The sequence below is a fragment of the Lolium perenne genome, chromosome 3 (genome assembly GCF_019359855.2).
Source record: "Lolium perenne isolate Kyuss_39 chromosome 3, Kyuss_2.0, whole genome shotgun sequence".
In the NCBI taxonomy this organism is placed as follows: domain Eukaryota; kingdom Viridiplantae; phylum Streptophyta; class Magnoliopsida; order Poales; family Poaceae; genus Lolium; species Lolium perenne.
Genome location: NC_067246.2, coordinates 213,694,684 through 213,716,724, shown reverse-complemented (window position 1 = coordinate 213,716,724; position 22,041 = coordinate 213,694,684). Strand labels below are relative to the sequence as shown.

At 43.3% G+C, this 22,041-nt stretch overlaps 2 protein-coding genes across 2 annotated transcripts; both read left to right on the top strand.

Annotated features, from left to right (window-relative positions):
* The first annotated feature begins 8,838 nt into the window (after nt 1-8,838).
* Nucleotides 8,839-12,344, top strand: LOC127343295 (ubiquitin-conjugating enzyme E2 36). Its single transcript, XM_051369412.2, has 8 exons — nt 8,839-9,028; nt 9,145-9,172; nt 9,271-9,357; nt 10,463-10,521; nt 11,315-11,356; nt 11,442-11,515; nt 11,813-11,910; nt 12,001-12,344. The coding sequence occupies exons 1-8, from the start codon at nt 8,993-8,995 to the stop codon at nt 12,036-12,038; spliced, it is 462 nt and encodes a 153-aa protein (XP_051225372.1). The 5' UTR covers nt 8,839-8,992; the 3' UTR covers nt 12,039-12,344.
* Nucleotides 12,345-13,546: 1,202 nt separating this feature from the next.
* LOC127343294 (uncharacterized) lies at nt 13,547-19,495 on the top strand. Its single transcript, XM_051369411.2, has 11 exons — nt 13,547-13,707; nt 13,804-13,983; nt 14,098-14,144; nt 14,569-14,634; nt 14,745-14,852; nt 15,755-15,821; nt 16,308-16,392; nt 17,805-17,965; nt 18,124-18,225; nt 18,475-18,697; nt 19,126-19,495. Exons 1-11 carry the CDS (start codon nt 13,651-13,653, stop codon nt 19,257-19,259), a joined length of 1,230 nt encoding a protein of 409 aa, XP_051225371.1. The 5' UTR covers nt 13,547-13,650; the 3' UTR covers nt 19,260-19,495.
* Nucleotides 19,496-22,041: the final 2,546 nt, after the last annotated feature.

Sequence of the window (22,041 nt, the reverse complement as noted above, 5' to 3'; positions counted from 1 at the left end):
GCAAGCAACAGATTATCACATTAAGTAATGTGTGTAAAGTAAACAATAGAATTACCCTCAGATAAAATATTGTTGTTTTCTCCCTAGTAGCAACAACACATCTACAATCTTAGAAGTTATTGTCACACTTCCAGAAAACTAGAGGCATGAACCTACTATTGAACATAAATACCCCCTCTTGGAGTCACAAGCATCTACTTGGCCAGAGTATCTACTAGCAACGGAGAGCATGCAAGATCACAAATATCATATGACAAGAATATATAATCGATCTCAACATAGTATTCCCAGAAATCTAGCTATTGCCATGGACCCATAGTCGAGGGATGAACTACTCACGCATCACTTCGGAGGCGGGCATGTCGATGTAGATGCCTCCGGCGATGATTTCCCCCTCTGGTAGGGTGCCGGGAAGAGCTCCAGAACCCTCCTGAGCTACGGTCTGCAATGGCGGCCGCGATGGAACTTTTCATGGATGGAGGCTCGGGTGTTCAGGGTTTTCCCGAGATCGTGAATAAATAGGCAGAGGGGCGATGTCGGTGGATGCAAGGGGGCCCACACCATCCCTAGGCGCGGGCCAGTGCCAGGCCGCAACTAGGGCTGGTCTGGCCGCCCTGCTGCCTTTCTTCGACCCCTCTGGACTCCGTCTTCATTATGGTAAAATATTCACTTTGGCTTTTGTTTCGTCCAATTCCGAGAATATTCCTGTACAACTTTTCTGTAATACAAAACAGCAGAAACAAGGAACTGGCACTGTGGCATCTTGTTAATAGGTTAGTGCCAAAAAATATATAAAAGTGCAACAAAGTATGAGCAAATTATATATAAATTGGTGTGAAACAAGCATGGAGCATCAAAAATTATAGATACGTTTGCGATGTATCACCCTATCTCTTGAGTCCCCCATGATTCTTGCTCAATCTTGAGGGATCTAAGAGAGGAGATCTAGATCTACAATCCCCACCAATCCATTTCTCCTCTAAGTGAGGGGAACCCTTTGGATCTAGATCTTGGAGTCATTTGTTGATTTCATCAATTGTTCTTCCTCTCTAATCTCATCCTAGCATTTGTTGCTTTGGTGGGATTTGAGTGTGAAGGATTTGAACACCTTTGGTGTTCTTACTTTGCATCATTGCATAGTGTTGAGCTCTCCACCATGATTAGTTCGAGTGAGAGACCGTAACCTTGTTACTCTTGGAAAGTGACCTCCTAGATGGCTTGGTTGATGTCCCGGTGACCTCCTTCGTGGAAGGTTGTGAAGGGGCTCGGGCTTCTCCTTCGTGGAGCTTATGAAGTGGTTGTGGAGCTTGCCATCTCCGGAGTGGAGGAAAAGCAAACTATAAGGAAAGGGACTATTCCTTCGTGGGATAGTCTCGGATAAGAAGGTGAGCCTTCGTGGCGTTGGGAAATTCTTCGTGGGATCCCCACCTCTCCAAACGTGACGTACCTTCTTGCAAATGAAGGGAACACGGGAATACATCTTCGTCTCCGCTTGCCTCGGTTATTTCTATACCCGAGTTTACTTTCCCTTGTGATAGCCATCGAGGTTGAAGTATTTATTATATCTTGCTATCACTTGTTGTTCATATATATATTGTGCCTATATTGCTTAGCTCTAGTTGTTGTTGTTGCACTTAGTTAAGCCTAGCATATTAGGTGTTGTGCTTGTAAAATAAACGTTAGTTTAATTCCGTATTCTTACAAGCTAAATCCGTAAGAGTTTTTAAATCGCCTATTCACCCTCCTCTAGGCGACATCTCATCATTTTAACGCCGGTAGCTTGCTTGCAACTTTTTCTTCGAGATGTTGAAAATCTATCCTCTAATGTGCCAAATCAAGAGCGATAGGCCAAGATATCTAATGGGGAATGAGAATCTCGTCACCGGTATGCCATGGAGGTATGAAAAAAGGTAGAATTACTCAAATTGATTTTTTGACAAACTAATCCCACCACTCAAACATAGAAGTGACCATAGCCAACCTTGCTATATTGAAGTTAGTCAACTTAAGTTCATGCACCACAGTTCAAATGAATAGAAAGACCACAATGAAAAATGGTAAACTTCAGAAATAATGATTTATTTTTTGGTTGCATATGACGAGTGGGCCCGACTCCTAAGTTGCTAGGCTTGATTAACTCAAACAAGCACCCACGACCCATATGGAAATATTGATATTAGTTGTTAGTACACATATTTATAGTCTAGAGAAGAACTTACGTGTGTGTGTGTGCGCTCTGTTAGTTTGCTATTCTCACAATCCAAGCCCATATTGCATGTGTATCTCTACTATTATCCATGACCATTTTTTTCATATGAATATAAAAGGTACGAGTTAGCGGAATTTGAACAATCTATCCAACTCTAATTCAATGGCTCGGAAATTCAGTTGGACACAAATTCAGATTAGTTGCAAGATTACTCTCGTTATATACCCAACTGATTTTGCAAGTTAACCACTAATTTTCCACCTCTTAGACTATTGAATGATGTATTTTTTCAAGTAGATTGCTCAATGAACAGTAAGGATATGCTGATTTCTTGCAACAAAATATCATATTAGGTCTCAGGTGGTTTACCATTTTATAATTTCTAATGAATTTGGATGCAAGGTGTAATTTCAGAGAGTTTTCTATAATTTTACCCTCCAATTTTTCATTGAAAGCAAAAAAATTAATGACAAACATTAATAAGTTGGAACGACATGTGTTGGGAGCAAACATGCATTACACACATACATGATAACTAGTTTTTCTGTAGCTCAAGTTTCCGTTGTTTGCTTGTGCTACCGTTTTTTACCCTAATAAGACCATGTTTAGTTCAACAACCTAAAGAATGTTGTCATATGCTCAATCTACCAAATACCCCCAAATCTAGACATGGTTAGCTACACCCATGGAAGCCTTTTAACCTTTCTAACTGAAGGTTGAAGAAACAAAAATATGAAATTACTCAAACAAACACATCAAAATCTCTTCTCCCGGTTTGCTAGAAAGCTCTCTCGAATAGATTTATTTGACCAAATTCATCCCACTAAATATGATTGGACATAAAATCAAACATAGACCACCCTTACCAGATTAGAGTTAGTGATCTTAAGCAAATGATTAGAAACACCAAACGTTTTGAAAATTGGTATACTTCCAAAAGAATGATCCTGTTTTCGCATATGAGAAGTAGCAACATCGAATATATACACATCACAGTATAGTGAACTAGCAATGGATGGGCACGGCGGCACGCCGTGCCAACTGTGTTCTACAATTTTTAAAACGCTCTTGAAATGGTAGAAGTAGTGAGGTTTTTGTTGTTCAAACAGTGCGCGTTAACATAGTTGGTAAGAAAATGTCATATGCATGTATAGGTGTGGTTTGTACAATTTATCAAATAATCCACAGTGAACAAAAATGTTCCCTTATGTAAATTCGGATATGTGGTTGTAGTTAGAGTGGAAGCAGAAGGAATTTAATTTCCGAACACACAAAACTGCTGAAATTAGCTACTCCTTAATTACTTGTACCTACCGACACTTTCTACTTGGAGTCATAAGAAACAGAGTACGATAAAGAACATAGTAGCACGACAAAGTAATTTATTTTCCCGGTGGACACTTAATACTACAGTATAATAGAAGTCTTTATTCCTAGAGACTGAAGGTAGATTAGCAGCTCTAAACATGACCTTTCTGAGGACTAACGTCGGCAGATTCGTGGTTTTCTTCCTTGTCTTCGATCCTTAGGTTGAGATGACTTGACTGGACATGCGAACAATGGAAAACTTGAAGATATGAAACTCACTTCAAATTAGACTAATAACCTTATAGAAACAATAGTGCAAACATGAAATATTCACAAGATGCATCAGGATTCTTAGTTTAGATCTTATTACCTTGTAGTAAGTGCGGAAGTTTGGCTAGATGTTCCGCAAATAATTGTTTGTGTGCATTGATTGAACCATTTGAAGCATGGTTAATTGTTGAATCTGCTGCTCTATCACTTGCGACAGATTATGCTTGAAGCTCTGGAGTGTCTTACCATCATATCCTACATCATGCATCCACTCTTCATATGCTTTCTTTACCAATATGTCAGCACAAACCTGCATTCAAGTTGAGCAAGGTCATTGTATGCAATAGATTATTAGTGTTTAGGTATGATGATTTGAGTGAAAAGGCAATGTATGTATGGAAAATAGTTAGATAAGGTATTTGGGCATATGGATTTCAGAATCAAAACTTTACAAAGAGTGAGATAATCTGGAATATATAGCACCCAAAGTATCAGTAGATAGTTTTATTTAGTTATTGTTGTCAACTTTACACTGGCAACACAAAATTTCAGAACTAAAAGAAGTATCTTGAAGTTAAACTTCCATTTTTTGTTGAAAATGAGAACGGTAATAATTTGTTGTAGACACTACTCACTCTATTAGCAACGGTGCTGCAGCTCTTTGAATTGTATTGAAGTCTGGTGTTTGGTGTAGTAACCAATGCTTTGACCTTCCTTTTTTTCAGAGGTGGAGCTGGTATCCATAACTGAGTATAGACATGTCTTGTGGAGATATGGAAGTTGGTCAAGTAACTTATATGCTTTCTTTGCTTCAGCATCCATTCTCTTCCTCACAATTTCAAACTCGTGTTGCAACCCATGGGCAGACGAAGATACTGAATCTCCTCATCAACCATAGAACTTGCCTGACAACAAAGAAATGAAGCAATTTGGAAGACGGTAAACATGACAGACACAAAGAACAGTAATTTAAAAAGCTAAAACATGTAACTAAAGACGGGGCAAGAGCTGAACTCCATTAGGCAGTTAAATAAACCGCTCATGACACTGCATTCTAGTAAAAAGTAAAAACATGCAATTCTTGGATAATAGCTATAGTAAGTGATTACTAATTTGTCAGACACAATGTTCCTGAGAAAGTGCTTCAAAAGTACAATATATGCGCTTCTTAAATCTTATGCAGGAAAAATATACAGTAGCTTGTTAAAAAATTGGAAGAAATATTACACAGTTCTCTAGTGTGTGGCTATGTGCCCATGCGCATAGCATGTCAATCCAAACTCACACATTAATCATTTTGATGTTTCAGATGGTAACGTCCTCTACACCTCAGAGGCAGAATTTTCAAACTGTACAATGCACAAATTAATCATTTGATGTTTCAGACAATCAGACTTATAAGGTCATTTTCAACTTTCTGCTCCCACGCCTGGAAGAGATTATTTCTCAAGCAATCTTATACCAACAATTCCTTTTGGATATGTATATGTTATCTAATTGCAGATATCACCTTTCTGAAGCAATCATATGCTCTTAATAGATCAGTGGAAGTGGCCTGTATCTCGACGAATTGATCCAGATCCGGATGGTCCTGATGCCACAGGCGCCGCCTCGCCTACAGTGGGAGTAGAACAACATTGAGCGCACCATCAGGCGGCGGTGGTCGATTCGCCAGTATCCATCACGGCCAACCTGGCTGCGGGAATTGCGGGCAACGACGGTGGCCAGCGAGACCCTGATGAGGCTCCACATGACAAATACATCAACGGAAAGTATTTCAAGAAATTCGAACTATACTCGAAAAAAATAGTAAATCATAGAGGCAGTCACTCATCTTGCATGCAGAGCATCCTCGAAAAAAATCTTGCATGCAGAGAAGGTCGACTGAGTTATTTTCAGTTATGTGTAGATAATTATATTCTCATATGACAACCTAGATAACAAATGATTCTTCTAAGCACCTATATTTACATGTATTACCTATATTTTTGATTGTTTCAATTTGGTCATTTAATAATAAATGGAGGCACCCGTTGAACAAAAAATGAGTTCCCTTGTAAGAATATGGAACAGCAAGAAGAAAAATTGCAACAAACTGAAACTGATTATTATAAACTTTTACAGTGTTGTACAGAGATGAGAAACATAATCATTACTGCAAACGCTGAATTTTGATGGAGCTGTCACCGTAACAAGTGGTACCATAATAGCTCATGTAGAGAATCTTAAATTGGTTCTGACGACTGAATTACTATAAGATACCTACTGAACTAAGACTCATCAAAGAATCACAAAATATATATTGCATACATGAATTTTTGACACAGGACTCTGCATACCTGGCATTTCTCGGCTGCAGCTCTGCAGATGAGCTGCATACGCACGACACAAATAGCGTCCATCCTATCCAGCTAGGCTCTTTTCGGGTCTGCAAAGCAAATCCATGGAGTGGAAATTGGCATGAAAATAGGGCGTTCTATAGAAGAGACCCAAGACGGTTGGTACTGACTAAATTTCGGATCTGGTCACCTTTGAGTCAAATTTAAAAGAAATCATCCAGATTCATCTCGCAGTCTGCATAGAAAAGGAAAAATTAACACTACACAAACTAAATCTTGGATGGGCACCTCCCAGCAAACCTGTGACATCGGTGGATGGCCAAGCCAGCGACGGGCACATCTTTATTGGAGAAGACTAAAATTGAGGCGATGCCTCTTCTTGTCGCCATCATCCTTGCATGGCGAGCCTCACTGGGACTCGAGGGCAGGGCACGACGCTGGGGCAAGGCGAGACAGAGGGGAAGCTCCGTGTGGTGGTGTCGTTTGGTCCTGGAGAGTCACCGGTCAAGACGGAGCTCAACAAAAGGAAGAGGAAAAAAAGGAGAACATGGGAAGGAGCGGGAGGAACGAACAAACCATGGTCGCACCGATGCATCAGACAATGGTGGCCGGTCGCGAGGTGATGGCCTTGGCGCTGCTCCTCTCGGTGCGGCCTCCCGACGCGCGGCCCATTGCATCTGCGGCCGACGGCCGACCCGGTGGAACCTGCTGGTACGAAGGCGAAGGGCCCCGCACGTCGCGGCCATCCCTCCCGCTTCCAAATACGGCAAATCCCGAATTCCCCACGGCAACGCCCTCTGTGCTAGACCTCGGCCGTTGGTCGCAGGTCCGACCGCTGACTTGAACCACCGGGCGGTGGGTGGAGCAGGCTCTGACCTCGGGGCGAGGCAGACGCCGGCTGGGTACGACGACCTCGAGGCGGGGCATGTGAGGGCCGCCACGACCTCGGGCAGGGCAAACGTCGGCTAGGTACGGCGACCTCAAGGCGGAGCAGCTGCGGGCCGCGATGACCTCGGGGCGGGGCAGACGCCGGCCGGGTACGGCGACCTCGAGGCGAAGCAGCTGCGGGCCGTGATGACCTCGGGGCGGGGCAGACGGTGGCCGGGTACGGCAACCTCGAGGCAGAGCAGGTGCGGGCCGCGACGACCTCGGGGATCCGGCGAGCGACCGGCGACGACGACCCAGGGATGGACCAGGAGGGGGCCGGCGACCGAGGCAGACGCCCGCCGGGGGCGGTGACCTCGGGGAGGGGCACGCGCCCGCCGGGGACGACGACCTGAGGGCGGGCAGCAATGGGGCTTGGAAGCGGCTTAATAGTGGCGGAGCATGGAACCTTGCCAGAACTTTACCAATGGAGACAGCGGTGGGATTTTGTTTTGCTCTCCTTGGTCAAAGCGGTGTGAGTTAAATCAAGTGGGACCAGAACATAAGAAATGCTATATCCACCCACGTCAAAACAAAGTGCACCACAGACCAAAGGAAAGGACCAAAAACAAGTGCAAGAGGGCACCAGATATACACACAGAGAAATGACTACGAAAATTAACCAGAAAACTACCTACGTGTCAGCTGCAGGTTACTCCGAAAAAAAATCCAAAATTAGGAGAAAAATCGAACCTGTTCAGCTTTAGTATAGTAGTTATGTGCCTCTTGAGTTGGTAGGGTTTATTAACCCTACTAAGCACACATGACCCATAAGACAATATTGACATTAGTGATGACATATAATCCAATCTATACTTAGTACTGTCTAATCTATAATCCTATCCATGACTATTTTTCTATACTTTCTACTTAGTAATGTCCAATTTAAGGTAGGAGTTAGTGAAGTTCAGAAAATAAGTGTCTATCGAGTTACGTTTCAAGGGATCACATATTTAATTGGACATGAGAAATGTAAATTGGACGCACACCAATTGCCATCATAAGCCCTACTAATTTTGCAAATCATCCACTTGCACCTCTTAGATTATGTGATTTTTCTTCTTCTAATAGACTACTCAACAAACAATAATGATATGGTGGACATATTTGAATTCTTGCAATGTTTGTGAGTGCGTTACACCTTACGTTTTTTTTCGTCATTTTCATAATTCTGATGAATTTGTATGGATGCAAGAGGTAAGTTCATAGTGTTTGTTTTAGGAAAGAATAGTAGATTTTGTACTTACACGCATGTGTGTGAGTGTTTCCGTGATCGTCCATTTATTTCTTGAGATTCGTACTGACCATGGTAGATAGAAATATTCTTGTCTCTCTCCTCTTTTTATCTGAATCCCAAAGCACAACGGACGGTGACGGAAACATACACACCCGTGCGTGTAAGTACAAAAGCATTTCCCAAAAAACGTTCATAGTGTTTGTATGATTTTACCGCTAATACATTTCACTGGAAGAAAAAAACTAAAGTTGAAATGATTTGCAAATATGAATTGTGCAATACACACTAACTATTTTTTGTTGTTGTTGTTGTTGTTTGTTAGCCACTAGATTGCTAGCATATAGAATTGGTACCACTTGAAAGTAACCTTGATATAAGAATCACCATATCATATATATCTAAATAGAATGGAAATAAAAAACCTAGCAGGCTAGTCCGGTAGGACCTAGAGTAATCCTGGCCGTTAAAGACCCTATCGCAGGGCTGAGATAAAGCTCAAGCACTACTAGTAGCATCAAGCATGGAATAAAGCGATGGACTAGCAAAACCGCGTCCGTGCGTATAATAGCGAGCATCCAACCCCCACCGCCTACCCCTTGTTCCCCAAGCCCGGCTGACGCCTCCTCCCGTCGCCCCCTTCCTCCGCACGAAACACCGGCGCCGCACTCATCGGCGACGAAGAAGACATCGCCCCGGCTTGATCCGATGGCCAACAGCAACCTCCCGCGACGAATCATCAAGGTGCGCCCCCGATCTGATCGTCCCATCACAGATCTCTCGACTCCTTCGATCCGATTCGTCGTTTGTTTTCCTGGCTAATTTTTGGGGGGTGTTGCCGTGCGGTTGGATCTATGCAGGAGACGCAGAGGCTCCTCAGCGAGCCAGGTACGGGCGCTATTCAATCTGCCGTTACGGTGGATTCTGGTGAGGTGTTGCATTTCCGAGGGCTTGATTTCCGCTGTTTGAATGGTTTGTTTGTGCAGCGCCGGGGATCAGCGCTTCGCCCTCGGAGGAGAACATGCGCTACTTCAACGTCATGATCCTTGGGCCGGCGCAGTCGCCCTATGAAGGTATATGCTAAATTTTCTTATACACGGCAGTGGTGCTGGTTATGGTATGGAGTGATAAAACTGCGCCACTTATATCAATTATCAAATCGAGATGATTCTGTTCGTAGCCTTTTATTAGTAGTAATGGTAACAGTTCTCAAATACTTGTGTTGGAATTATGGACGATGGAGGTTGTGCTGTTCGATCAGTCTACTCTCTGGGGCGGTTGTCATGTTTGATGACGCTTCTTTCTCTTTTTAGTATGTACTCCCTCCTTCTGGGCTTGTAAGGCCCTCACACATTTTTAGGTCCTCAGTTTACTAACAATTAAATCATTGAATTCATATATTTGAAAGAATTTTCTAATCGTATGATAGTTGTTGCATATAACTCATGTTTCGTTGGTCAAATTGGTTATCTCGAAATATGTTCAGGCCTTACAAAGCAAGGAGGGAGTAGTAATTAGCAGTGTTGGAGGGCTAGTTACTAGTATCGTTTTCCAGACAGATTTTTACTACTTGCTGTGACCTTACTTTTTTTTATGTTCCTCCTGTTTCATCTAGTATGTCCAATTTATCTTGTATGGTTTAGATTCAGCGTGGTTTGATCTTACCCCTTTAACGTTGTCTTGATATCAATGCCGTCTTATGATACACAATGTGACATATTTGCTTCCTTAGCCCTGTTCAGTTTTGTCCAAGTTATATGCATGAAATAGGAGAACATGCATATCATCTTCAAATGGCAGAGAACTATCGATCTAGGTTTAATGAACTCAATTCGTCCATGGTTTTGAAAGCGGTAAGGCGCCCTAAAGCGCTGGGGGGTGCTGTACCGCCTAAAGCGGGCAAAGAGCTGGGGGCGGAGCTCTATCGTCTAAGCGTCGTTTAAGCGTCCTAAGGCGGACGCCTTAAAAACTATGGTTTCATTAATTTATGGAAGTAGACTAGCCGAGTAGTCTATTTAGCAAAATCCTATTCATGTTCTTATATAAATTACCTTAATAATTTTTCTCTTCTGCATGATTTATATGTCATGCAATAAACATGTTTGCGTAAATGTTAGCATTACACTTTATGATTGTTTGGCTTTCTGATACCATTATTCTTGCTTACCTGTTGTCCAGGTGGAGTTTTTAAGCTGGAACTCTTTTTACCTGAGGAATATCCGATGGCTGCCCCGAAGGTAATTGTTTGTAGACGGGATTTTGTTAATGTTCTGTACAATGTTATTGCGCTTGTACACTTTTATCCTAATTATTCTGTATTCAGAATTGAGATTTCCTCTTTTGCCACTATGGCTTCTACCTTTCGCATAATTAAGTACTTATGTTGAAAGGCTGGCCAGCCCTGCATTTATTGATTTTTGCTCTGATGGAAAATATTAGGTCAATGATGTTTACTGCTTCAAATGACCAAATACTTCAAAGTGATTGAAAACTTGTGTGTAGCTTCATTTTTGTCGTGTCACTCTTATCATTCACTGTGCCTTTTCATGTATCCTGGAGGTGATAGTGTACTACTGCATCAGCATTGCTTCCTTGTGTTTAGACAATGGGAATTTGCCTGACTGGATATGTTATGTTACACTTGTACCATGATGATTAGCTCAGGACAGTTAATTGGCTTGCTCAGAAAAAGTAACACGTGCACTAAGTTCTTCTGCAAAAGTTTGATATCAACAAGTTATGTCTATATCTACATTTTGAGCCTGCTATTTAAGCAAACTTCTAGTGGTTACATTCTCTTTTTTGCTTGGCATTCATACACTTGAAATCTTAGTTTATTCTGATTTTATATTTCTGTAACTTGACAATCAAATTTTGTTGGAAGGACGATGATTAAATAGCACTGAGATTGTTGAGCAAGTGTTACTTTAGTTCTGTCCCAGCCTTCCTTTGGTTTCTAAAATACTGTGATTTACTACATAACTGGTTATAATATCGTTGAGCATTTAACTTCGCTTGTTGGTAATGCAGGTTAGGTTTCTGACCAAAATATACCATCCCAACATTGACAAGGTAAGCAGGCATACATTCTCCAGTGTAAATGTACTTTCTACAGAAAAGGATTATTCCTTAATGTTAATGTGGTTGGTCTGTGTAGCTTGGTAGGATATGCCTTGACATTCTCAAGGACAAATGGAGTCCGGCTCTTCAGATTCGAACAGTTCTCTTGAGGTCTGTCTGTCTCTCTCTTTGTTTGCCATGCTCACTGCCTGCTTGTCTATTTCGTTTTTTTTTTATGTTCTATAACTTAGCACAACATAACCTCTTTTCTGAGATGGTTATTTTGCTTACTTTTTGAGTTTAGTTGACCAAATGACCTGCTGTAGCGTTAATTATCCATATATGTCAGTTTCCTGCACTGGAGTGAAACAGTATCCGCTTCTAGAACGTTGTGATTTGTCTAAATCTGGATGTATCTAGACGCTATTTAGTGTACTGGCTGCCCCCTGACATTTTTCTGTCTTTCAGTATCCAGGCACTCCTAAGTGCACCAAACCCAGATGACCCTCTCTCTGATAACATTGCTAAGCATTGGAAATCCAACGAGGCAGAAGCTGTTGAAACAGGTAATTTGAGCTGACAAGTCTTGAAGTAGTCTCTCATTTGCCCTTCAGCTTACGCTACCTGTATTAAGATATATGTTCTGGCAATTGCAGCGAAGGAGTGGACTCGTCTGTACGCCAGCGGTGCATGAAGACCCAATGCTGGCGCTGATGTAATAATCAATCATACTCTAGTCGGTAGTCGAGTGCCATTTGCCTGATAAGAAGAAACTGGAGATATCTGCAGTGGAAGGAAGTATCTAAATGACTACCGCTCGTCGCTCTATCTGGTTGTACAACGTGTTGGTTCCCTTTACCCTGGGGTGCCTTTGACTGATCAATATTTGTGGTAGACCTTTCCGTGCCGCTCCAAGTATATCGGTTACTCTATGTAGGAGAACTTAACAAGTGTCAACATTATTGTAGTTGAAGTTAAAGATGGCTTGTTTTGCTGCGAATTTGTTCTTCCTACTAGGCTATCTGGGAATTGTTCTGTCAGGCTTGGTTGCGATTTCCGATGGAATTTAGTTTGGTGAGGCTGCGTCTGGTGAACTCACGTCATGCTAATTGTGTTGGATTGGTGCCTTGTTGCAAGTCAAACACATCCGTATTCCGGTAGCTTAGTCTATTTATTTACTGCTAGGCTACAGCCTGATTTGCATAGCTCAGCTGGGAGCATGCGACTCGTGCTCGAATGTGACGGCGAGTTGCCCGTACGCACACGCCAGAATAGGCACGGTTCGTGCGTTGGTGACATACTGACATCCGACAAGTAACAACACGACCTGCATTTTCGGTCAGGACTAGGATTAGTCGAGTCTGAATGGGTACGCCAGTCAGTCGAAGAAATCTTTGATGTGCGCCTCAGAGAGATAGAGATGTCAGGAGTCAGGTATCGCCCTGTCGCAGACGGCTTCGTTTCCTGTCAATTTTCGCGCAAAAGGAAGTCAGCCGATATTCATCATTGCTAATCAGCGGCATTAAGCCGCATGCAGGAGGATCTGAACTGCTATGCCATCACCTATCATGAAGTCTGCTGGTTGAAAACGGCAGAAAGTACGGTAACTCTCTTTGTAGCTCGAGCTTCATACAGCTTTTTTTTTTGAAAAAAAATCAAAAATAGCATTTATATGTTTCAAAAAGTTCTGCAAAAGAAATCGATCACATACCGATGTACTAATCTACAGTCGTGTAAAATCTCAATGCTAAATGTCATATGCTTTGGGCTAGGCAAAAATGACAAGTATTAGGTACTCCGTATTGAGATTTTATAAACTTATAGGATATAGGATACATGTCCGGCTACATCCAGATTTTTTTAAAAACTTTTAAACCTGATTTTTTTTTTTTGCAAATAAAGAGCTACATAGAGCTCGAGCTTCAAAAGTTCACGCTCCAGTAAATATTTACTGTACTAAAAGAAACCGCAGTGCCCGTACGCCGGAGACCTCAGTGGCACGTGGGCATCATCACGGTCACGGCAGTAAAACCCCTCGCACTCCGACGCTCCGCTCAACATACCGTCACTGCCTCCTCGCCGTCCGACGGTTCGGTGAAAACCCAGCGGAGATACCTTCGCCTGCTCTCCAGCGTGTTCCGTGCTCCCCTTCGGCCGTTTGTTTATTGCCAACAACCCGACGCCAGACGCCAGACGCCTCAGCTGCTTCGGGAGCTGTCGCGTCCGGTCGTCGTCCGTGCCGTGCGTGGGGAGGACCGGCCGCGCGCGCGTAAACCCCGTCGCCTCGGCGAGTCCACTCGCTCGCCATGGCCATGGCCGCCGCCGCCGACGACGAACCCTCCATTACCCGCTGGTCCTTCGAGGTAAACAATTCACCCGCCTACGCTCTTCACACCCCACTCTCCTGCTCTCCCGTGCTGAGATCTCGCTGCCCCCAATCGGCCCCGGCCGCGGCGCAGGATTTCGAGCGCTACTACGACGCGGGCCTCGGCATCCGCCACCAGCCCAAGGGCGACGGAGATGACGACGACGAGGACGACGCGCCGGCGCCGGCGCCGGCGCTCGGATCAGGCTCCGCCGACAGCGCCCGCGCCAACGGCGGCGCTGACCTCGCTGTCTTCGAGCAGTACGAGCGTATGGTAATTAATTAATTAATTAAATTCGGCCTTCTCCCGAAGGCTTCCATGTTACTGCTTTGGTGATGGCTGGCTGCGGAGAACTGACGGTTTTTGCTGTTGGTTTTTCGGATGCAGGATAGAAATGTCGAGTTCCGCAACGGGGCAATGGATGCTGGGCCGCCGTAAGACTCTTTGCTTGCTTCAGTGAAGCACAGCTAGTTTGCACGACTTCTTCTATCTGAACTACCGCAACGACGTCCTAAGATTAGCCCAATTCAGAAAATGCTAAAATCAGCTAAATAATTTTGGGATGTTCAGTGCGGTTCAGTTTAGTTGATTGACATGTCCTGATAGTATCTGCTTCATTTCTCACTGGATCCTACCTAGTACAGGATTGGCAGTTCCTGTCGCTCGCCTTATTTTGACATCGCCCATTTTAGTTGACTAGACTAAAGTTAGGAACGACTCTCCTTTGCGGTCGCTTTCTAGCTGTGGCTTTCTCAGGTGGATGCATGCCAACTTGCCAAGTAGTGGTATTAGACTAGTCTGTGTAGATTACTTTGTCCAAATCTATCGTTGCTGCTAAACAGCATTCCAATTTTGCAGGCAGAAATCTCTGCTCCCTTCTTTTGAATCTGCAGAAACACGCAACTTAGCCGAGACATTGTTGAGGTAACGGTCTTGCCAACTCTGTAGCTATACCTTACGCCCTTACCATTTTCATACTGTCATGTGTTTCGGGCCTCTACTTTCTTGGTGTAATGCACTAATTTCTTCTACAGGGATATCATTCGTGGGAGTCCAGATGTTAAATGGGAAAGCATCAAAGGTTTGGAAACTGCGAAGCGTCTTCTTAAAGAAGCAGTTGTCATGCCTATAAAGTATCCCAAGTAGGTTTGTGTGCTCCCTGAAATGATATACTCCGCTAAAGCTGGATTACTTCTTTTTCATAAAACTTAATCTTGATATGCCCTGTAGTACCAAGGTGCAATTTTCCACACTTAACATGGGTAGACTCTGGAAAGCTGTAGTATGTACTATATACCTATGGGATACATGCTTCAGACTTCAGAAAGATTTCAAGCACTATGTATCATAACCTATTAAGCGACCACCATCTCATCCATGTTGGGGCATACAGTCCCTAGCTATCAACTCCAACTTCTGCATACCAGCTACCATCCACTCCTAGTCCTCCAACTGCTGTAACAAAGACCACAACTACAACCAATCGATAGAGAATAAGATATTCAACTTATAATGATTTGGGTTGGTGGTCGTCCATTCACTCCTTTTCTAGCTTTCCTCGTCTCAACCCTGACAAGCGTGACAGTACAATCTACGAGCATAGCAGTAAGCTACTGTGTCCTCCGGGTGCCCTATATAAATTAAAGAAGCAAAGGGAATTAATTTGACATATAACAAAACTATGTTTCACATTGTTTTTTTTTTTGGTTCCGTTGCGTGGCATCTTGCAAATGATTGGAACTTTTATTTTGGTAAAAAACAATATCATTTCGACATTGTCAATTATACCAGCACTTGCACTAGCTCCAACTAGGAGTAGAGATCACACAGCCTCCCTTAGACCTGGGTGTCAATGCCTGAACAAATAGGGCTATACTAGGATGTGGTGAAAGATCACATGCTAAGAATCTGCCTTTTTTCACACGAAAGGATTACAAAAAGTTTTTAGTTCTGATGTTGTAGAATTTGTATCATTCAGACAATGTTTTGCTTGTTGATCTATGGAGTATTTCTCCTTTGTTTCCTAACCAGATTCATCTTATAGATACTTCACTGGTCTATTATCTCCTTGGAAAGGCATATTGCTTTTTGGTCCACCGGGAACAGGAAAGGTTTGCACATTGGAAAACCTTTGCATTTTTTGTGTTATCATTGTTTTTTTATTTATCTATGAAGCTATATTTTACCCTTTTAGCAATACTTTAGGGCTTCATGACGGGACTTACTTGTTGAGTAATTTGTCTAAATGTCTTCCTTAATGTGATTATAACTCAATTATCTTCCATTCAAAATGCCTTCAAAATCATTTGAAATGCCAGATTGGGATTTGAACAACTATTTGCGTACCTATAGCAGTTGTGGTTGCCGGTTGATCTGTTCTGATGTTGTCTTAGTGTTGCTATTGTGCTATTGAATAATTAAGATAAAGAAAGGTTTCACTATTTCACAGTTCTTCTTATATCTGTTCTTCCATTCTTCTCTCCTTTTAACTTAACATTTTTCCATTCCATGGATTAGCTGTCATGCTGTACTCAATCTAAAATCGGTGACCATCATCAAAGTGCAATTCTTAACTGCCTTCATATATTTCACTTCAGACAATGCTGGCAAAAGCTGTGGCTACTGAGTGCAAAACAACCTTTTTCAATATTTCAGCTTCATCAATTGTTAGCAAATGGCGTGGTATGTCTTTTCCCCCTCTTGTTTCTGATATGCAGTTGTATTGTTTTTCTGCTATTACTGTTGCTGTTTTTCCCTGGGGTATGCTGTACTACCCTACCTTATCAGTCTGACCATTTAATAGATGCTGCGCGGAAAGATTTTTGTACATTAAGTGCCCCTGTTTATTAATATTCTATATCGCTGTTATAAATTTGCATTAGATGCATACTTTCATGTTTGTTGAATTCTTTTGGAGAGTAGTATTTGGGGAGCTCTAAATCTGTTCTCTGAAAACAACCTATTTGCAGATATGCACTGCAGTAAATAGTCACTGCATTTAACCTTGCAAACCCCAGGAATTAATACATGCTCTTCCCACCCCGTGATGTTAAGGGGCTTTGGTTTGTGACCCATTTGAACCATACCAAAATTTGATACTACCAAACAAAAATAGCTCACATTTAGTTTGGTGCATAATTTTACCTCTGCATGCAAAAGAACTGGCAGTGCCAACTCCGCAAGACATGGACATGCCGGGCTTCTCCTGGGGGGATGAAATCATCACCCCCCTTGTTTTTGGCAGGGCTCTTGCCCGCTGTTTTGTTGACATGTCAATTCAGGAAAGGATGCATTAAATACTGGACTGGTTTGACTACAGTGCTTATAGTGACCATATTTTCTAAACCACATGTCTAATTTGTGGTACATTTGCAGAGCTGTATTCGCTGTGATTTCATCAATAAAATAAGACCCCATACTAGCTATATCTGATATAAAGGTGTCGTATGCATTGCAAGGCCCACACGACACACACAAATCAAAAATTTGCATGCTTACAGTCCATAAACCCTTCAGTAGAGATGCCCTGCACCCTTGCACACCTTGTGCTACCCATCAACGTCCTCATGTTGCATCATGCAATGCTTGTAGCTCTTCCATGGAGAGTATCCGCTACTAGCCCCTGTTTGCACCACAGTTCTCCCCTGCACCCTTGCACTCCATCTTCTGTTACCTTGACGTCCTGTTGTCGAGCATTACTTACAGATCTTCCTTACCCATTTTGTCTGCTGGCTCCCTGCTTGCACCACAGACTGCTAGTTTAAATGACCCCACTAGTGATTTATGGAGCACTGACTTGTGGAATTGTCACTTTCAGCTATCAACATGGGGAACTGTTTTAAATCACTGATCTTTTTGGTGTGGAGTAATCACCAAATAGATTGATGCTATTACCTCAAATATCATTTAAGTAATTCTGTTTACTCGGCGATATTGTAGTTGTGGAGGTCCACAAAATAGATTGGTCTTTATCTGCCTTTAGATTGATGCTATTACCTCAAATATCACATCCTTATTGTGCATGGGATTCTTGTTTGCCCCATTTCTAGCGAAGCTGTATCACATTTTGCTTACTCATAGTTTGTATGGTGCAGGTGACTCGGAGAAACTCGTAAAAGTATTATTTGAGCTTGCGCGGCATCATGCACCATCTACCATTTTTCTTGATGAGATTGATGCTATTATTAGCCAACGTGGCGAAGCTCGTAGCGAGCATGAAGCCAGTCGGCGATTAAAGACTGAACTATTAATACAGGTAGCTGTCTTGGAGATTTTGCAGAGTCTGAATTATACTGAAATGTTTCAATGCTCACTGAATATTAGCCCAAGCATTAATCTTCTGTTGTTTGCTTTCGTCATGAAGGGCTGTTTTGTTTCTTTTTTGGTTGTTTCCTAACATTTTCATTGGTGCAGATGGATGGACTGACTAAGACAGATGAACTTGTTTTTGTTCTTGCGGCCACAAATTTACCATGGGAACTGGATGCAGCAATGTTACGCCGATTGGAAAAACGTGTATCCTTTTTTTCTATGCAAACTAGAAATATCAATGTAGCATGAACATTCGATGGAGGTTAATTTACCATTTCGCCGTAGGCTCTTCTGACTGTACAATCACCTAAAACACTAGAGTAGTAATTTAACCTTTATATCTGGAATATGGTTGTTCAATCTTATTAGAATGCCACCAGAGTTTTTTTGTGAGACCACACCCTATTCCTTTACCTAAACAAAGGTAAATTTTTCCTTGACTAGTCCTATTAGATTCTCGTGCCCTTACCAGAGCCAGAAGCTAGACATGCTATGTTTGAAGAGTTCCTACCTTCTACTCCTGATGCAATGGAGGTTTCATATGATATTCTTGTGGAGAACACTGAAGGATATTCGGGCTCTGATATACGCCTTGTATGCAAGGAGGCTGCAATGCAACCCCTTAGACGGATAATGGCAGCTCTAGAAGGCATCCAAGAAGAAGTGCATGAGGATGGTATGTGCTCTGTCCTTCACTAGTGATCTCATATCTTTTCCGCAATGTTTGTGTGCACCATGATAAATGATTTTGCATCTGTCATTTCCGTTGGAGATCTATTGCTCCTTATACCTATTGCTTCCAAAGTTCTAGGAAGATGTTTCCTGTGGGTGCATTCAACGGCTTTAATAGTGAACTTAAAGCTTAAAATAGAAAAGGCCAGTAGGACCCAGTGAATAATTTATATTTAAATCGAACTGTTATCATATGTAATTTTTTTTACACCTTTACCGTAGGGGAAGCCCCTACGGTGTAAATTTTATAAATGAACTGAAAGAGCCTTTACAAAGTTTCAAGGGAAAATCAAGGGGGGATAGAAATGATATATGTAAAAAAAATCAGTTACATTCTAGCACCTTTGGGGTTAAAACTGAAAAATGGTGCAGATTTGCCTGAAGTTGGTCCAGTAACGGCAGAGGATATTGAACTTGCTTTGAGGAATACACGGCCGTCTGCTCATCTCCATGCACATAGATACGAAAAATTCAATCAAGATTATGGCAGCCATGTCCTCAGCTAAAGGTGGCAAAGACAAGAGTATTTACCCGCTTTAGATCTCTGAGGTGCTCTTTGAACTGTTCACTAAGCATGTATAGAAGCCTGTTGATCTGATTTCAGCTGCACCCTATATAGAACCTAAGTGTTAGTTGGCTAATTACCATCCAGTATTTCCAGCTCATAAGCACTCAGCTGTGTACAATATTTCTCCATGTACATTACCATTTGTTTGTCAAGTAATAAGCTCTGGGTCCGATCCTTCGCTTGTTGTCCCCAATTCTGTGGCATTTTTTTCCATTCTAAGTATGTTTATGTTTTTCTGAATAAAAAAAGCAGATTAAAGCTCTGTTCCTATATTAGTCTCTTTTAATATGCTCCCTCTGGTTCCTAAAAGTTACTCCCTCCGTTCCTTTCTATAGTGCCTATAGATTTTTGGCATTTGTTTCAGAATATAAGGTTGTAGCTTAGCTTTTTTTCAATTACCCCCTCCCCGTTCAGCTCCCAAATCGTTCAGGTCCCAAATTTGTTATGTTAAGTTAGTAAGATATGGATTTCCCAAATGTTACGTTGATCTCAAATCATTCAGCTAGGGGTCTTGTGTAAAAAATACTCTTGCGCTAATTTTCCGTGCCAAAAAACTATAGGCACTATAGAATGGAACAGAGGGAGTATTGTTTTCAGACATATGTAGAGTCCATTATCGTGGGGAAAAAAGTTAGAGAAAACTAGCAAAACACATTAGATCGTGTCAGCATGTTGCATTATTGTTTTCGCTCCATGGTGCGCTTGGCATCGTCATAGCTCTTAGTTGAGCTTGTCCTCTGGTGGAACTGAGAAACGTTTGTGAGGAAACTACCTTAGACGGATTTGAATTTTTAAATTTGGAGTTGTAGATGGCAAGGGCTGCTTATTCGGGTGTCTGTATATAGGGCGTTGAGATGATCCCACGTGTAAGAACATGCTGCCAACCGATTGATACAAGTAAAGATAATCCCATGTCATAATATGATGATACATTATACATATAGCAAACAGGAACATTGTAGATTGACAGGAAATCGCGTTCAATTACCGGTCAACACCTCCCAATCCCATCCAAACCGAACAGGGCCTTAGTGCGGAGCAGTGACACCATTCAGCAGCAACTCGCTTGCATCCTTGGGGGATTCTTCAGCGCCGAGCTGCTGGAGTAAGAAGGGCGCCAGCCTGCAGGTGGCGAGCTTCGTCTTGTACGCGGCCGTCATGTACTCCCATGTAAAGCTCTTGTACAGTTTCGCCTCCAGCGCCCTCATCACCCCAGACACCGGCATGACCGTCTCCGCTGGCGCCAGGCTCTTGTACAGCCAGCGCTCATTCCCCCATCCCTTTCTCTCTCTTATCCACAGTAACTGAGAGCTCTCTCGAGGGCGCTGGGCCGACCCGAGGCCGATCTCGCTGGCGACGCCGGTAGAGATGGGCGGAGGGGAGACGCCGGAGTAAATAGTTTAGGTAGGTTTAGCGGCAGTATGCCGGTAGGGGGCTTGATGCACGGTAGTAGGAGCGGAGGAGGAGATCTGGCCGCCTGGATCTCAGCTGCTTTAGGGTTTCTCTTTTTTCTTCTTCCTCTCCGGTGGTCGGAGGGGAGAGGGAAGCAGAGGACCGACACTCCCTTCAATAAAAGAGCGACGGTGTACCTCCTGTTGCAGAGCGGAAGCGGCGGGCGGCGTCTTTTCCTGGCCGGCCTTGGAGGCGAGGAGGAAAACGCGTGCACGCCGGCGAACAACGTCGTGGAAGAGCTCCTAGCTGGCTGTGGAGGCGAGGAGGAGCTCAGCCGCGTCATCACCAACGCGTCTGCTTTCTGGAGGTCATATCCTTGCTGCTTCTGGTGTGGAGGTAGCACACCAAAGTTGTTCCTCTCGGCCGGCTGTGGCGGCGAGGGTGAGGACGGCGATGGTGTTGCTGCTTCCCTGCACTGGTGGTGGTGTTACAAGTTCTTTGGAGCTGCGCCTGCTTCATCTACACCGTCGTTGGGGTGGTGTTCTTCCTGGGAAGCTCATCAACAGGGGACCTATGCCGGCGTCATTGCCCTGCCCCTGCATCATACGGCCGAAGGGCGGCCCTTCTCCAGGAGATCTTCCTCCACAGGGAGGCTTTTGTACGGCTCGTCGTCGACAGCTGGCCGTCCGCGCCCCAAGTGGCTTGTTCCCCGGCGGCGTGGAGGGCAGTCGATGGCGGAGGCCGTTCTACGGTGAAGACCAGGACCTGATCACGTTTTCCGTTTTTACGCCAGGGTCATGTATGCAAAATCTAAGGGCTAGGCTGTTATTTCTTGTTCTTTCGAGGCCCTTCCTGTAATTTGGTCTGTAACTGTGTTGACTTAATGCAGCTCTCGGTCCTTCGGGACCTCTCCTGTTCAAAAAAAAAAATCATCGATAGCCTCGAGCAGAGCTCCTCCCTGACCAAACTTTAAGTTCCTTGCATTACCTGCAAAGTCTGGAAACTCTCTATCGATTTTTCTCCACTGCGACCCATCAACGTCTTTCTTACGGTTTTCTTTGTGCCATCGCAACAACCCGGCATCCTCTTTGTTTCTGAACATGTGTTTCAACCGTGGTATTATAAGAGTATACCACATAACCTTCGCAGGAACCCTCTTCCTGGGGGTCTTGCTCTCAACATCACTAGGGTCATCTCGCCCGATCTTATACCGCAGTGCAGTGCATACCGAACATTTTTTCAAATTTTTGTACTCTTCACCGCGGTAGAGGATGCAGTCATTAATGCTTGCCTGTATCTTCTGCACCTCTAATTCTAGAGGGCAGAGA